The sequence below is a fragment of the Oncorhynchus nerka genome, linkage group LG22 (genome assembly GCF_034236695.1).
Source record: "Oncorhynchus nerka isolate Pitt River linkage group LG22, Oner_Uvic_2.0, whole genome shotgun sequence".
Lineage (NCBI taxonomy): Eukaryota > Metazoa > Chordata > Actinopteri > Salmoniformes > Salmonidae > Oncorhynchus > Oncorhynchus nerka.
The window spans coordinates 23,754,068-23,773,060 of record NC_088417.1 but is presented as its reverse complement, the minus strand read 5'-3'; the positions used below and the strand labels follow the sequence as shown (position 1 = coordinate 23,773,060).

Sequence of the window (18,993 nt, the reverse complement as noted above, 5' to 3'; positions counted from 1 at the left end):
CTTTACAGGCATTTACTGAAATTAATTCTGTCCAAATGTCCTCATTCATGACAATATATTAATTAATTTCAAGACCTTATCAATATTTATGGCCTTGAATGGCAGGATTATTTTTGCCCACTATGGATTTGTCAGAAATTAGAGAATGCAATCCTCTAGTCATGCTATTGATAATGGCGATGATGATATTGCTACTGATGATGATGATGAGTATGATGATGGTGATGATGATGATGATGAGTGTGATGATGAGTATGATGATGTGTGTGATAATGATGAGAAAGGAGGATGATGATGAGAATGAGTATGATGATGATGAGGATGATGATGATAATGATGAGTATGATGATGAGTATGGTGGTCATGATGATGAGGATGATCATGATGATGATTTTGATAATGATATGATGATGAGTAAAATGATGATTATATAGAACTTATTATTGCTGCCCCAATGTCCTCTTTGCTGCCCTTTAGACAGCTATGAATCATCAGACACCTAACACCTGCTTCGCTGTCTCTTTCTGTGTCTGATCACATTTATGAGACGGCTGCAAGGAAATGTAACATGGCAACTGACCAGGAAGGAAGGGAGAGAAAGAGAGATGATCTGAAAGCCAAGTCAACAGCACTGAGTGTGTCTCAAATGATTGGCTATTAGAGGTGTGAAAGTGACCCGTTTCCCCAGCCAGTCCACCCAACCACAGCTGCTGTGTGTCCTGAAGAGAGAACTCATTCACTCCATTGCTTTAATATGCATGATAGATGCAGCCTCTATCTATACTCTATCCCCATTCCACCTGTCTTACAGACCCAGCTCGACCCAAACACTTCCCTCAACACACAGAATAAACTCCATCAATACCCCCTTTCATCGCAGACTTCAGGCCTAGACACAGTGACAATTGTTGGGTCAAGCTGGGTCAGACCGGAGGCCCGGAGCGGAGGTAGTTTGTGTTGACGGAACCAACGGTGGTCCAAATCAACCCACTCTAATAAATCTATACAAAGTGACCCGCTCTTAGGCTGTTTTATTAATGAGCATCACGTACTTTAAGGAAGTGGAAAGTCCATCTCTCATTGATTAATCAGAAACCCAAGCCAGCATTAGAGAGAAGCTTCAGTGTGTCAGTTGGACAAAGCTTGTGTTCTGTATAGTTAGACATCTTCTGCCCGTCAGGCAGGATGTGCAGTTAAGAACACACCTGGGTCGATGTGAGTAATGTGTAGCGTTGCCTCATAGCTTAATGCGATGGTTAGTGGGGGGGGGAACTATAGTGGCCCTGGAATTGACCATTGCAGAACCCCATTTGCGGAATTAGTAAGCATTTAAAGTTTATTGGACGGGTTTCCATTGAAACAAAGATACATTTCTACAACAGTATGTGGTTAACCATAAATGCGAAGTACGGAATGATGGTTTATATAAATAATGTATAAAAATACATCACGGTTTAGATTGATAGGAATGCAGGTGGAAGTCTTGCCCTAAGCATCTCTCCTTCGCGGTTTTACACCATGAGTTTCATTTTCATATTGGCCAAGGAAACACTGTGTACATTCCAGCTCTTAAACATATCCAAGGCTTTTGCCTCAGTTTATGTTGGGTGGGTTTTTATTGGGAACAAGTGTACTGTCTTAGGGCCAAGTGTAGGTCTGTAGAGTATTTTTAAACACGGAGAGCTGGATTTGGCCTCGCTTTCAAAGGCAGACAAACCAAACGTCTGAGCTCTGAGCTTCGCATGGAGCTGCTTGTGAAAACAGAGAGGCTTTCCCTAAGTCACTGATGTGGTTTAATAATGCTTTATCAAGGAAAACAGATGTATGTCCGCTAGTCATCAGAACAACCAAACCAGGAGGAATAAAATGTACATGAACTTCTCCAGGAAGTACAGTGAAGATGGAGGTTTTCTATTAGCATTGGTCCTGTTCCAGATGTTGTGTTCTTGTTCTTAGAGTGTGGTTTTGGATAGGTTAAGCTGATTATAAAAGGCTGTGGGAAGAGTCATATTCTTGCCTAAAAAGACGCTATAGCTAATTACCAGCAATACCCACCCACATAGATATGGCCATACGAGCTCTGTGCTGGGAACTGCGTAGGTAGAATGTAGGTTGCCTCTATTTTACCTCAGTTGATTCTCCAGGGATTGGTTTTGTATCCAAACTTGATAGCTAAAGGTAGGATTTTAGCTATGGTTCTGTAAGATGGTCTTACCGTAACAATAAGAGACAGGCTTCTTCTTAGAGGAGAAACAGCAGTTTCACAGGCATTATTGTTTATTGTTCCATATCCTTCTTTCTAATCTGAGGTCTGTCCAAATGAAGTTTATTTCCCAAACACTATATCCACCAATTTTTCACATTTGTGTTTTTTCATCAGAAGTGATTGTTTATGGGTACCTTCATGTGTGTGTAAAATATTACTGTTCTCAGATTTGTTTGCAAAACTATATATGCCCATTGTTTCGCTGGAATGGAATGTCCGTATCCTGTTTATTTGACTGTGATATGTGGTTGTCTCACCTAGCTATCTTAAGATGAATGCACTTACTATACGTCTCTCTGGATAAGAGCATCTGCTTAAATGACTAAAATGTCAAATGTAAATGTTTTACATACAGATCTCATATTACTGTCTTGCATTTTTTTTATTGATGTCACAAATGTACAGTATAATTTCTAAATGTCTTTATAAAAAATGTAGTTATTTGTTATATTTGACTGTTTAATACGGATCTGAACTTTTTTTCAATTTTCACCTAAAATGACATACCCAAATCTAACTGTCTATAGCTCAGGCATTGAAGCAAGGATATGCATATTCTTGATACCTTTTGAAAGGAAAAACTTTGACGTTTGTGAAAATGTCAAATGAATTTAGGATAACATAATGCATTACATCTGGTAAAAGAAAATACGACTGATCCAATTAAGCATTGCATTTCTGTTCAAACTTTTGGGTCAAGACTGCCCAAATGTGCATAATTGGTTTATTAGTAACTTCTCAAGTTCATAACTGTGCACTCTCCTCAATCAATAGCATGGTATTTTTTCACTGTAATAGCTACTGTATATTGGACAGTGCAGTTAGATTAACAAGAATTTACGCTCTCTGCCAATATCAGATATGTCTATGTCCTGCGAAATGTTCTTGTTATTTACAGCTTCATGCTAATCGCATTAGCCTACGTTAGCTCAACTGTCCCGTGGGGGACCCACCGATCCTGAAGAAGTTTTAAAATCTACTATAGCAGTACTAGTTATTTCTCTTAGAGTGAGGCGGATATATAGCATTTAGCAACAAAAAAAATATTTGTCTCTCTGAATTGAAACCACCAAGTGATAGATTTTAAACAAGAAACATGTCTGTCATTGAACAACCCCATGCCATCATGATAAGATAGTGAAAAAACACAATCATTTATTTGATCATTTATTTATTTTTATCAACTAATTCCACAACATTTCTGAAAATGTATAACGTTTTTGAATTTAAATGAGCTCATGTTGAGCCAAGCAAGCGGTACATGTGTATGTATGTCTGTGTCTTTTGGTATTGACTGTATGTGTGAGGTAGGCAATGATTAGCATTAGCAGGAACGAGCTGGATGTTAGCGATGACAAGCTAGTTATGAGATGAGAAATCGGCATAGTGGTGAAATAAACAATCATATAAAGGTGATTTGTAAATCAGTCTGCACTCACACTGCTTTGCCTTTATCAACTATAAATGCTGCCAATTGTGACTTCTCTGTTTCACTTGAACTTTTACTATCATAATCAATTATTCAAGTCAAACTCCAAATCTCTCCCTTGGTTCTGTGGTAACCAAGCAACGTGCTCAATGTTTAGCCTTGTCTCATTGTGTGATCATTCTGCTAAAACTCACAGTATTTGAGAACAATCCATGTTTGTATGGGAGTGACGAATTCCAGTCAAGTAGAGGGGAGTTAAAAATCATGTGATGTGTGCTCACACTCCCTCTCTCTCCACTCCTGCGTGCATTTGTGTGCATTATAAACACATTAATCCTCTCCCCTCTCCCTCCTCCTACCCCTCATCTCCTCCCCCTCTCCACCCTCTCTTCCCCGCCCCCTCTAGCTGACCAACCTGACGGAGATCCATGACCAGATCAGTGGGATGGCCCGTTGTCCCTACAACCCTCTCCATAACTCCACAGCCCTGATCACCTCCAGCGGAGAGCTCTATGCTGCCACCGCCATGGACTTCTCTGGCAGAGACCCAGCTATATACCGCAGTCTGGGGGGGCTGCCGCCTCTACGCACTGCACAGTACAACTCCAAATGGCTCAATGGTAGGATGGGGTAGAGGTAGGGGTAGAGAAGCAAGCGGTAGGAGATAGGCGGATGCTGCCAATAATTCACTGCTTAGTACAACTCCAAATGGCTCAATGGTAGGCTGGGAAATGGAAGGTGGTAAGGGGGCAGGGGAATAAGCAGTAAAGGTATAGAGAGGAGGAAAAGTAGTTCATATAGAAGGAGAAAAAGGGTGGATGAGGGGGAAAGGGTAGAAGTTGGTGGTGTTTACAGGAAGTTGGTGGTGTTTACAGGAAGTGTCAAAATGTCTTTTACAATATATATATATACAGTGCCTTGTGAAAGTATACGGCCCCCTTGAACTTTGCGACCTTTTGCCACATTTCAGGCTTCAAACATAAAGATATAAAACTGTATTTTTTTTGTGAAGAATCAACAACAAGTGGGACACAATAATGAAGTGGAACGACATTTATTGGATATTTCAAACTTTTTTAACAAATCAAAAACTGAAAAATTGGGCGTGCAAAATTATTCAGCCCCTTTATTTTCAGTGCAGCAAACTCTCTCCAGAAGTTCAGTGAGGATCTCTGAATGATCCAATGTTGACCTAAATGACTAATGATGATAAATACAATCCACCTGTGTGTAATCAAGTCTCCGTATAAATGCACCTGCACTGTGATAGTCTCAGAGGTCCGTTGTATATATATATTATATTTTGTTCTTTCCTTTTGAAGGATATACAAGTGACATTTCCATCTGGTACTGAAACAATGAAATCAGTGTGTCGTTCTGAAGAGCTCAGTGGATCGCAGTTCAGCAGCACACCCCACCTGGAACAGGGCAGCTGATTGAATTACGCTGCTTCAGTCGTTCACTTGCTCTAAAAGAGCAGGTCAATCGCTATCTTGTCAGGATTTTATCTGATTCACATTAAAGCCAGATTGAAAAATAAATTAAAAGCCACCACATACATAGCGCCGCGACAACCTTTGAGAAAAGGTTTAATAACTAATTTTATGGCAAATTGATTTTTTCTCCCTTTTCTCCTGTGATGCTGTGCAAAGGTGCAGAGGAGAGGAGGGGCTGAAAGGGGAAAACAAGGGGAAAAAACTCTTTCATTTAAAAGTGAATTAAATCACTGTCATAGAGGATAAAGCGTGCGGTTAAGGTCCAATAATGTCATACATAAAAATGAACAGCTCATCAATGAGCGCTCTAGGAAGGTCAGCAGTTTTAGATGGGTTGACAACTATTACACCATTGTTTTGGTCATACCTCATCCTAACCTTTAGGGTTTCCCTGGATAAATAATTAATTTTGAAACACAAAGTCATTAATAACAATGCCATAATTTATTAAGACTAATCCCCTCAACCTCACATTCCTATGGACCCCTAGTCAATCACTCAGAACTCATTATCATATACAGTGCATTCGGAAAGTATTCAGAGCCATTGACTTTTTCCACATTTTGTTACGTTACAGCCTTATTTAAAAATAATTTTCCTCATCAATCTACGCACAATACTCCATAATGAGATAGTGAAAACAGATTTTTTTGAAAATGTATCAAATAAAAACAAAACAGAAATAGCTTATTTACATAAGTATTCAGACGCTTTGCTATAAGACTTGAAATTGAGCTCGGGTGCATCCTGTTTCCATCGATCATCCTGTTTCTGCGACTTGATTGGAGTCCACCTGTGGTAAATTCAATTGATTGGACATGATTTGGAAAAGCACACACCTGTCTATATAAGTTGACAGTTGACAATGCATGTCAGAGCAAAAACCAAGCGATGAGGTCGAAGAAATTGTCCTTAGAGCTCTGAGACAGGATTGTGTCGAAGCACAGATCTGGGGAAGGGGTACCAAAAATGTCTGCAGCATTGAAGGTCCCCAAGAACACAGTGGCCTCCATCATTCTTAAATGGAAGACGTTTGGAACAACCAAGAATCTTCCTAGAGCTGGCAGCCTGGCCAAACGGAGCAATCGGGGGAGAAGGGCCTTGGTCAGGGAAGTGACCAAGAACCTGATGGTCACTCTGACAGAGCTCCAGAGTTCTTCTGTGGAGATGGGAGAACCTTCCAGAAGGACAACCATCTCTGCAGCACTCCATCAATCAGGCCTTTATGGTAGAGTGGCCAGACGGAAGCCACTCCTCAGTAAAAGGCACATGTCCAACCGCTTGGAGTTTGCAAAAATGCACCTAAATACTCTCAGACCATGAGAAACAAGATTCTCTGGTCAGATGAAACCAAGATTGAACTCTTGGCTGGAAAACCAAGCGTCACATCTGGAGGAAAACTGGCACCATCCCTATAGTGAAGCAGACTGGGGAGAAGGTAAACCTTTCAACAGGACAACAACCCTAAGCACACAGCCAAGACAACACAGGAGTGGCTTCGGGAAAAGTCTCTGAATGTTCTTGAGTGGCCCAGCCAGAGCCCGGACTTGAACCCGATCAAACATCTTTGGAGAGACCTGAAAAAAGCTGTAAAGCGACACTCCCCATCCAACCTGACAGAGCTTCAGTGGAGAATGGGAGAAACTCAGAGAAGAATGGGAGAAACTCCCCAAATACAGGTGTGACAAGCTTGTAGCGTCATTATAGCGTAGTGTGTAGATTGATGAGGGAAAAAAACAATTGAATCAATTTTAGAATAAGGCTGTAACGTAACAAAATGTAGAAAAAGTCAAGTGGTCTAAATAGTTTGTCTCCTCCTTTAACAGAACCTAACTTTGTCTCCTCCTACAACAGAACCTAACTTTGTCTCCTCCTACAACAGAACCTAACTTTGTGTCCTCCTTCAACAGAACCCAACTTTGTCTCCTCCTACGACATTGGAAACTTCACCTACTTCTTCTTCCGAGAGAACGCAGTGGAACACGACTGCGGTCGGACCGTGTTCTCTCGCGCTGCCCGGGTCTGTAAGAACGACATTGGGGGCCGCTTCCTATTGGAGGACACCTGGACCACGTTCATGAAGGCGCGGTTGAACTGCTCTCGACCAGGGGAGATACCGTTCAACTATAATGAACTACAGGGGACGTTCTACCTACCAGAGCTAGAACTGCTCTATGGGATCTTCACTACTAATGTGTAAGTGTGAAATGCATACTATACACACACACACACACACACACACACACACACACACACACACACACACACACACACACACACACACACACACACAGAGGGTATATTCTGTCTGTATTATTAAGCAATGATGCCCGAGGGGTTATGGTATCTGGCCAATATACCACGGTTTGTACAGTAAAAATAAATGGTGTGTCATACCCGTCTGATATACCACGGCTGTCAGCCAATCAGCATTCAGCACTTGAACCACCCAGTTTATAATGTATGAAGTATACTTCAGGCACAGCTTAAAATGAACAGTCATGTTATACATACTATCGTCATTCACACACGTTTAGTTTCACAGTTTGACTTTAAACTCATTTCTTTCATTTTCAATTTTCTCACCTCTTAGAAGAGACATGCTTTTGTGGAAAGTGACAGTTTGAAAAGTCAAAGCTATTCGTCAGGCCCGATCCATACACATAGCCACAGAGGCAGAACATTTTAAATGAAGCCTGGTGTTAAATTTATAGTCACCTTACACCATCACTCACAGTAGGATCTGAGTCTGTGTAGGGACAGATGTGTAGATATATTTAGAGGACAAAAACAGAGACTGGACATTAACAGTCAGCAGACAAAATCCTAACCATATACAGTGCCTTCAGAAAGTATTCACACTCCTTGAATTTTTCCACATTCTAGCCTACACACAATACCCCATAATGTAAAGTGGAATTCTGTTTTTATTTTTTTTCCAAATTAAGTAAAAATGAAAGCTGAAATGTCTTGAGTAAATAAGTATTCAAATTAAAAAGCAGACATTGTATATCCCTTTGAGCATGGTGAAGTTATTAATTCAACTTTGGATGGTGTATCAATACAGCCAGTCACTACAAAGATCCAGGCGTCCTTCCTAAATCATTTTCCGGAGTGAAAGGAAACCACTCAGGGATTTCACCATGAAGTCAATGGTGACTTTAAAACAGTTACAGAGTTTAATGGCTGTGATAGGAGAAAACTGAGGATGGATCAACAACATTGTAGTTACTCCACAATACTAACCTAACTGACAGAGTGAAAAGAAGGAAGCCTGTACAGAATAAAAATATTCCAAAACATGCATCCTGTTTGCAACAATGCACTAAAGTAATACTGCATAAATGTGGCAAAGCAATAAACTTTTTATCCTGACTTCAAAGTGTTTTGTTTGGGGCAAATACAATACAATACATTATTGAGCACCACTATCCACATTTTCAAGCATAGTGGTGGCTGCATCATGTTATGGGTATGCTTGTAATCATTAAGGGGAGTTTTTCAGGATAAAAAAAACCCAGAATGGAGCTAAGCACAGGCAAAATCCTAGAGGAAAACCTGGTGGTCTGCTTTCCACCAGACACTGGAAGATGAATTCACCTTTCAGCAGGGCAATAACCTAAAACACAAGGCCGAATTTACACTGGAGTTGGTTACCAAGAAGACAATGAAAGTTCCAGAGTCTCACAGTTACAGTTGTGACTTAAATCTGCTTGAAAATTGTTGGTTAGACTTTAAAATGGTTGTCTAGCGATAAACAACAACCAATTTGACAGAGCTCGAAGAATTTAGAAAATAATAATTGGCAAATATTGTACAGTTCAGGTGTGCAAAGCTCTTAGAGTCTTACCAAGACTCACAGCTGTAATCACTGCCAAAGGTGATTCTAACATGTATTGACTTAGGGAGTTGAATCAAGATATATTATTGTTTTATTTCAAGATATATTATTGTTTTATTTTTCATATTTATTTTTTTCAAATGTAATGTCAAGGTGAAAGAGAATCCACTTTGACATTACAGAGTATTTTGTATAGATAGTTGACAAAAATGACAACAAAAAAATGTTAATCCCACTTCCTAATACAACAAAATGTGTGAAAAGTCAAGTGGTGTGAATACTTTCTGAAGGCACTGTATATTTATCGCTATCCCTCTCTTCCCCCTTCAGGAACAGCATAGCAGCGTCTGCGGTGTGTGCCTTCAACCTCAGTGCCATCACCCAGGTGTTTGGAGGTCCCTTCAAGTACCAGGAGAACTCTCGCTCCGCCTGGCTACCCTACCCTAACCCTAACCCTGACTTCCAGGTAAATACTCACCTACCCCAACCCGGAAGGCTGGTTTGCAGTTGGTCGATCAACATGTCTGTAGACAGTTGTCGCAGTGACATCGTGACCATTCTATCATCATCCGACATCAAACTTATCGTCTTCGTTATGAAAAAGTATAAATACAAAATGACAGCCTCTGCATGGCATTTTTATTCGATTTTTTTATTTCACCTTTATTTAACCAGGTAGGCCAGTTGAGAACAAGTTCTCATTTACAACTGCGACCTGGCCAAGATAAAGCAAAGCAGTGCGACAAAAACAACACAAAGTTACACATGGGATAATCAAATGTACAGTCAATAACGCAATAGAAAAATCTGCATACAGTGTGTGCAAATTAAGTAAGGAGGTAAGGCAATAAACAGGCCAATAGTGGCGAAGTAATTACAATTTAGCAATTTACACTGGAGTGATATGGCAGATGAGGATGTGCAAGTAGAAATACTGGTGTGCAAAAGACCAGAAAAACAAAAACAAATATGGGGATGAGGTAGGTAGTTGATTGGATGGGCTATTTACAGATGGGCTGTGTACAGCTGCAGCGATCGGTAAGCGGCTCTGACAGCTGACGCTTAAAGTTAGTGAGGGAGATATAAGTCTCCAACGTCAGTAATTTTTGCAATTTGTTCCTGTCAATGACAGCAGAGAACTGTAAGGAAAGGCGGCCAAAGTAGGTGTTGGCTTTGGGGTAGACCAGTGAAATATACCTGCTGGAGCGTGTGCTACGGGTGGGTGGTACCTAGCAAAGACTTATAGATGACCTGGAGCCAGTGGGTTTGGCGACGAATATGTAGCGAGGACCAGCCAATGAGACCATACAGGTCGCAGTGGTGGGTAGTATATGGGGCTTTGGTGACAAAACGGATGGCACTGTGATAAACTGCATCCAATTTTCTGAGTAGAGTGTTGGAGGCACTCTCTTGTAAATGACATCGCTGAAGTCGAGGATTGGTAGGATAGTCCGTTTTACGAGGGTATGTTTGGCAGCATGAGTGAAGGAGGCTTTGTTATGAAATAGGTAGCAGATTCTAGATTTAACTTTGGATTGGAGATGCTTAATGTGAGTCTGGAAGGAGAGTTTACAGTCTAGCCAGACACCTAGATATTTATAGTTGTCCACATATTCTAAGTCAGAACCTTCCAGAGTAGTGATGCAAGTCGGGCGGGCAGCGATCGGTTGAAGAGCATGTATTAAGTTTTACTAGAATTTAAAAGCAGTTGGGGGCCACGGAAGGAGTGTTGTATGGCGTTGAAGCTCGTTTGGAGGTTTGTTAAAACACAATGTCCAAAGAAGGGCCAGATGTATACAGAATGGTGTCGTCTGCGTAGAGGTGGATCAAAGAATCAGCCGCAGCAAGAGTGACATAATTGATATATACAGAGAAAAGAGTCGGCCCGAGAATTTAACCCTGTGGCACCCCCATAGAGACTGCCAGAGGTCCGGTCAACAGGCCCTCCGATTTGATACACTGAACTCTATCTGAGAAGTAGTTGGTGAACCATGCGAGGCAGCCAGTAGAGAAACCAAGGCCTGCCGATAAGAATACGGTGATTGACGGAGTCGAAAGCCTTGACCAGGTCGATGAAGATGGCTGCACGGTACTGTCTTTTATCGATGCCGGTTATGATATCATTTAGGACTTGGGTTCACCTCAGGCACCCCCGTGACCAGCTCGGAAATCAGATTGCATAGCGGACAAGGTATGGTGGGATTCGAAATGGTCGGACGATCTGTTTGTTCACTTGGATTTCGAAGACCTTAGAAAGGCAGGGCAGGGTTTGGGTCTAGAGTGTCTCCCCTTTGAAGAGAGGGATGACCACAGCCGCTTTCCAGTCTTTAGAAATCTCAGACGATACGAAAGAGAGGTTGAACAGACTAGTAATAGGGGTTGCAACAAAGGTGGCGGATAATTTTAGGAAGGGATCCAGATTTTGCAGCTCTTTCAGAACATCAGCTATCTAGATTTGGGTGAAGGAGAAGCGGTGGGCTTGGGCCAGTCGCTGCGGGGGGTGCAGAGCTGTTGGCCGGAGTAGGGGTAGCCAGGTGGAAAACATGGCCAGTCGTAGAGAAATGCTTATTGAAATTCTCAATTATCGTGGATTTATCAGTGGTGACAGTGTTTCCTAGTCTCAGTGCAGTGTGCAGCTGGGAGGAGGTGTTCTTATTCTCCATGGACTTTACAGTGTCCCAGAACTTTTTGGAATTAGTGCTGCAGGATGCAAATTTCTGTTTGAAAAAGCTAGCCTTTGCTTTCCTAACTGACTGTGTGTATTGGTTCCTGACTTCCCTAAAAAGTTGCATATCGCGGGGACTATTTGAAGCTAGTGCAGTATGCCACAGGGTGTCATAGGTCAGTCTAGCCTGGAGTTAACCTAGGTCTATATCTGTTCTTGGTTCTACAATTTAGGAAAGGGGCATGCTTATTTAAGATGTTGAAGAAAGCACTTTTAAAGAATAACCAGGCATTCTCTACTGACGGGATGAGATCGATATCCTTCCAGGATACCCAGGCCAGGTCATTTAGAAAGGCCTGCTCACAGAAGTGTTTTAGGGAGCATTTGACAGTGATGAGGGGTGGTCATTTGACCGTTGACCCATAACGGGCGCAGGGAATGAATCAGTGACCGCTGAGATCCTGGTTGAAAACAGCAGAGGTGTATTTAGAGGGCAAGTTGGTCAGGATGATATCTATGAGGGTGCCCATGTTTATGGATTTGGGGTTGTACCTGGTAGGTTCCTTGATCATTTGTGTGAGATTAAGGGCACCTAACTTAGATTGTAGGACGGCCGGGGTGTTAAGCATATCCCAATTTAGGTCAACTAGCAGTACGAACTCTGACGATAAATGGGGGGGCAATCAATTCACATATGGTGTCCAGGGCACAGCTGGGAGCGGAAGGGGCTCTATAACAAGCAGCAACAGTGAGGGACTTATTTTTGGAGAGATGGATCTTTAAAAGTATAAACTTGAACTTTGGGCATAGACCTGGATAGTCTGACAGAACTCTGTATCTCTACAGTAGATTGCAATTCCACCCCCTTTAGCAGTTCTGTCTTGACGGAAAATGTTGTAGTTGGGGATGGAAATTTCAGAATTTTTGGTGGCCTTCCTAAGCCAGGATTCAGACACGGCTAGGACATTAGGGTCGGTGGAGTGTGCTAAAGCAGTGAATAAAGCAGACTTAGTGAATAAAGCAAACTGATGTTAACATGCAGCCCAGTGCTCCAAATAGCATACTTGCTTTATTTGAACACCTATAAACCCATCCATTAAAAAATGTACTTTGTAAATGTCCATCTAGCAAGCAAGGCAACTAAAAGCAACTTTCTAAACAATGTTTTGGTTCGTTAGTAGCTTGTTAGCTAGCTAACTAGCAGGCTAACCAGTTCAAATAATGACCAGAGTATAGCTGACAACACCTTAACTTTAGCTACTTTTGATTCATTATTAAAGGAAAATAAACCCACCACAACAACATAATTAATTACAAGGTAATGATGGCGAGTTTATAGAAATTAGGTTTTGGTTGTGTGTATGACAAGATTAAAGTAGGTCATTCAATATTAGAATTTTAGAACTACTGCACTGTCTTGTCACAGTGGATTTGGTATTGTTGCTGTAGCAGCCCAGTAACCACGACAACGGGCATTGCAAAGTTTGCAGAGACATACATTTTTTTCATGTCTGTGCAACAAGGAAACAGTCGCAGCGCCGGTCGACAGACATTCCACCAGAGTATAAATTAAATGTTGTTTTGACCAGCGACACTTGTCACATTCTAATTGTCTACAGACATGTCATTAAAACAAGTATACACCACCCTTAACCCTGACTTCCAGGTAAATATACACCTACCCCAACCCTAACCCTGACTTTCAGGTAAATATACACCTACCCCAACCCTAACCCTGACTTTCAGGTAAATATACACCTACCCCAACTCTAACCCTGACTTTCGGGTAAATATACACCTACCCCAACTCTAACCCTGACTTTCAGGTAAATATACACCTACCCCAACTCTAACCCTGACTTTCAGGTAAATATACACCTACCCCAACTCTAACCCTGACTTTCAGGTAAATATACACCTACCCCAACCCTAACCCTGACTTTCAGGTAAATATACACCTACCCCAACCCTAACCCTGACTTTCAGGTAAATATACACCTACCCCAACCCTAACCCTGACTTTAAGGTAAATATACACCTACCCCAACTCTAACCCTGACTTTCGGGTAAATATACACCTACCCCAACTCTAACCCTGACTTTCAGGTAAATATACACCTACCCCAACTCTAACCCTGACTTTCAGGTAAATATACACCTACCCCAACTCTAACCCTGACTTTCAGGTAAATATACACCTACCCCAACTCTAACCCTGACTTTCAGGTAAATATACACCTACCCCAACACTAACCCTGACTTTCAGGTAAATATACACCTACCCCAACACTAACCCTGACTTTCAGGTAAATATACACCTACCCCAACTCTAACCCTGACTTTAAGGTAAATATACACCTACCCCAACCCTAACCCTGACTTTCAGGTAAATATACACCTACCCCAACCCTAACCCTGACTTTCAGGTAAATATACACCTACCCCAACCCTAACCCTGACTTTCAGGTAAATATACACCTACCCCAACTCTAACCCTGACTTTCAGGTAAATATACACCTACCCCAACTCTAACCCTGACTTTAAGGTAAATATACACCTACCCCAACCCTAACCCTGACTTTCAGGTAAATATACACCTACCCCAACCCTAACCCTGACTTTCAGGTAAATATACACCTACCCCAACCCTAACCCTGACTTTCAGGTAAATATACACCTACCCCAACTCTAACCCTGACTTTAAGGTAAGGAACTCCAGTATGGCCACCGACACAGCTCACAGGAAAATCTTCTATCTCTATTGTAGAAACAAGGCCTTGAGCCATGAGCTCAGCTAGGTGTTATTCTATCAGGGTTAAGCCAGGCACAGGATCAGATTGGGATATGTTTTGGGAGGGATGAGCCTGAATCAGTTTTTAAAGTTGAATATGACCAATTGAATATAACAAATCAGGCTAATAGCTACTACCATAGTGTGACAAGAGGTCAGTGCCTTACAGATGTAGGATCTTAATTTGAGCCAGTTTGCTACAGCAGGAGATATAGTTAATGGACGTTTTTGTAGGGGTTGATACATTTTTCGTTAAGGAAAATTAAGTAGATTTTATACACTTTAGAAGTGTTTTAAAAACTCAAATACACTAAGTTTGCATTTCCTGCTGTGCAGGAATTTTGTCAGCAACAAAAGAGTGATCAAATTAAAATCTTACATCTGATATGGTGACGGACGACCGCGCCTGTGTCTGTTTCCCATGGACAGTCAGTTCTGGTGGACATCTAGCCGTCATGGACACAGGTTTTCACCTGGTTATTCTGAGAGATTTTATCACCTCAACAACTCTGTCCAATTAACCAACACACACAAACATAATCGCATACAACAGAAAGTGTGTGTGTGCATGTGGTTATGTGTATGGGTGGGTATGCATTTGTGTTTGTGTTTTGTTTGTGTGTGTTTTGTTTGTGTGCTTGTGTGTGTGTGTGTGTGTGTGTGCGTGTGCGTGTGTGTGTGTGTGTGTGTGTGTGTGTGTGTGCGTGCGTGCGTGTAGGGCTGATGAACAAGCCCCAGAGTTCCTGTACACTCCCTCTCATTAATTCATTCTCTCTCACTCTCTCTCTTTCAATCTCCTCACAAACCTGTTAATAATGACGACCTCGCGTTATAAAACTCACTGATGTGAAATTTACAACATCCCAATCGCACCACTACAGTACTTTCCCTGGAGCCGGAAGAAGTTACCCCTAACCACTGACCCAGGACCAGGTGTTATTACATCTCCCTTATAGTTTAAGGTTAGGAGTGGGTTGAGAGTAATCTGATCCTAGATCTGTGTTAAAGGGCAACTTCTACCTATCACGAATGGCACTTCACTTTCTGAAGCCTCTCTGACCCATAGCCAAGGAAATTTGTTTGGGGGTGGGGGTGCTGTGATTTTTTTTGCCTATTGGGGGGATGCAGAATTATTATTTTTTGCCCAAGCTGAAGATGTCTTTATCGGTCTACTAATACAGGACTAGTAAAGGCTCAGTGCATGACTTTTGAGAAAAAATTTACTAAATGTATTTGAATGTTTACCAGCATTTGTAACTTGACTCTGTACAAAACAGTTAATCTGATTAATACTGTTGGAATATAAAAATAGTTGCTTGATATGTTTTGCAGTTTCTTGAAATACTTTGCAAATGCAACTTATTTCTATGTGTGAACTGAAATGGTCTATTCATTCCTTTTCAGTAGACACTCTTATCCAAAAGAACTTACAGTAGTGAGTACATACATTTGCATGCTTTTTCAAACCCACACCCCTAGTATTGCAAGTGCCATGCTCTACCAACTCAGCCACATCATCACATCATCACAAACCACTTGATGTCTCAATGTACTAAATTACTCTACTGTACATTGTTTTTCTTCATGGTGATGGAAAGTCTAGTTACAATCCTAGATGACCAGCTTGTGTACAATACAGTAATGTACATTATGTGGTTTGTAACAATTGTAAATTAATACTGCACAAAAAGTGTTTGTTTTCCATGTAGTTTGAAAAATATTTTATTTTAAGTGGATGTTTTGTTTTCTTTGCCTATAACTTTGCACTTTTTGATGTAAATGTCAGAGCACAGGGTTTTGTTCTTCATGGATTCCATTAAAATGACAATCAAAGAGAAAGGGACAGGGCAACGACTCTTACAACTCCAACTATTGAGTCATGTTCTTAATTATACAACTACCTTTTTTGCCAAAGTGGAGATGCTGAAAACACGCTACAGACGTCGATGTCGCTCAACTAATAATAATACTACAATGAACGAAAACAGGAATGCAAAATGCGACAATTTCCAAGATTTTACCGAGTTACAGTTCATATCAGTCGATTTCAATAAATGAGGCTCTAATCGATGGATTTCACATGACTGGGAATACAGATATGCATATGTTGCTCATAGATACCTTAACAAAAAGGTAGGGGGGTGGATCAGAAAACCAGTCAGTATCTGGTGTGACCACCATTTGCCTCATGCAGCGTGACATATATCCTTTGTATAAAGTTGAACAGGCTGTTGATTGTGGCCTGTGGAATGTTGTCCCACTCCTCTTCAATGGCTGTGCGAAGTTGCTGGATATAAATGGGAACTGGAACGCGCTGTCGTACATGTCGAGCCAGAGCATCCAAACATGCTCAATGGGGGACATTTCTGGTGAATATGCAGGCCATGGAAGAACTGGGACATTTTCAGCTTCCAGGAATTGTGTACAGATCCTTGCTACATGGTGCTGTGCATTAAAATGCTGAAACATGAGGTGATGGTGGCGGATTAATGGCACGGCAATGGGCCCAAGTATCTCTGTGCATTCAAATTGCCATTCATAAAATACAATTGTGTTTGTTGTTGATAGCTTATGCCTGCCCATACTATAACCCCACCGCCACCATGGGGCACTCTGTTCACAACGTTGACATCAGCAAACCGCTCGCCCACATGACGCCGTACTGCCCAGTACAGTCGAAATCAAGATTCATCCATGAAGAGCATACTTCTCCAGCGTGCCAGTGGCCATCGAAGGTGAGCATTTTCCCACTGAAGTCGGTTACAACGCCGAACTGCAGTCAGGCCAAGACCCTGGTGATGACGACGAGCACTCAGATGAGCTTCCCTGAGACAGTTTCTGACAGTTTTTGCAGAAATCCTTCAGTTGTGCAAACCCACAGTTTCATCAGCTGTCCGGGTGGCTGGTCTCAGACGATCCCGCTCGTGAAGAAACCGTATGTGGAGGTCCTGTGCTGGCGTGGTTACACGTGGTCTGTGGTTGTGAGGCCAGTTGGACATAATGCCGAATTCTTTAAAACGACATTGGAAGCGGCTTATGGTAGAGAAATGAACATTAAATTATCTGGCAACAGCTCTGGTGGACATTCCTGCAGTCAGCATGCCAATTGTACACTCCCTCAAAAGTTGAGACATCTGTGGCATTGTGTTGTGTGACAAAACTGTACATTTTAGAGTGTCCTTTTATTGTTCACCGTGCAAGGTAATGTACAAGGTAATGATCTTGCTGTTTAATCAGCTTCTTGATATGCCACACTTTTCAGGTGGATGGATTAATTTGACCAAGGAGAAATGCTCACTAACAGTGATGTAAACAAATTTGAGCACAACATTTGATAGAAATAAGCTTTTTGTGCATATGGAAAATTTCAGGGAGATTTTTTTTCAGCTCATGAAACATGGGAGCAACACTTTACATGTTTATGACACGTTTATAACACGTTTATATTATTGTTCCGCGTATTAAAGGTCCAGTGCACTAACCCTAACCCTACATTTTAAAAGGTTGTTTAATTTTATTTATAAAAAATATAAAAAAATCAGGGGGTGCTGCAGTACCCTCAGCACGTTTATACTACTTCACGCGGCTAGGCTCTGACCCCATAGGGCTTTGGAACAGAGGGAGGATTTGGAAGCCTTTGCCTGTGCTTTTTAGTCATGACACAGAGAGCATGGTGTATGGCTGGAAGGGCTAGCAGTTCTCAGGGCTAGCAGCTCTCAGGGCTAGCAGGCTTAGCATATGACCTAATCTACACACAGCAGTCTGAATGTGATTTCATTTTCTCAGGGTGTTGGGGGAGCCAGTGGAGGTCGCACACACACACACACACACACACACACACACACACACATGTTCCATATCACTCATGTTACCAAAAGCCTAAGGTGAACTTGGTCAGCGAGTTATACGCTTGATAGACACACATATTTGCACATGAAGAAACGCACACACACACAGATTCCAGTCACTTGAGGCTAGGAGAAATTGCCTGGATGGAAACCAATTTCCTCTGGCTTGTAGTATCTGACCAAAGCCTTGCCCTGCCCACTGTTGCTGTGTAGGTCTGCAGGGCCCTGTTAGAGAGGATAAAGTGTGTGTGTGTGGGGGGGGGGATTGCTCTGAGCTGCACCATTTGACACACGCACGCACACACATACCAACACATGCATACACACACACACACATTTCACTGTTGGAGCACAGCACACTTTATCTAGGTTGGGGTGACATCTTCATCAAGTATTTGTCAATGTTGGAGGATTCGATTTACGAGCTTTGGATTTATGGCAGCCCTGCATTGATGTAAAATGGCCTACCCATATATCTAGCACCCTACACACACACACAAACACACACACACACACACACACACACAGAGTGAGAGAGAGACTCACACACACACATACACACATACATACACACCGCAAAGTGGATCTTTCCCCAACTTCCTGTGAAATCATTACTCACACACACCCTGGCCATTGATTGAATGGTTAATGATCTA

General features: G+C 41.8%; 1 protein-coding gene across 2 annotated transcripts in view; it reads left to right on the top strand.

The window, feature by feature from the left end:
- sema5a (sema domain, seven thrombospondin repeats (type 1 and type 1-like), transmembrane domain (TM) and short cytoplasmic domain, (semaphorin) 5A) overlaps positions 1-18,993 on the top strand; it is a 209,006-nt gene that overhangs the window by 103,430 nt on the left and 86,583 nt on the right. For both annotated transcript variants that reach the window (XM_029626548.2, XM_029626547.2), the window contains 3 exons: positions 4,102-4,315; positions 7,102-7,387; positions 9,363-9,498. In XM_029626548.2, coding sequence (XP_029482408.1) covers positions 4,102-4,315; positions 7,102-7,387; positions 9,363-9,498 — 636 coding nt within the window. The remainder of the gene's footprint in view (positions 1-4,101; positions 4,316-7,101; positions 7,388-9,362; positions 9,499-18,993) is intronic.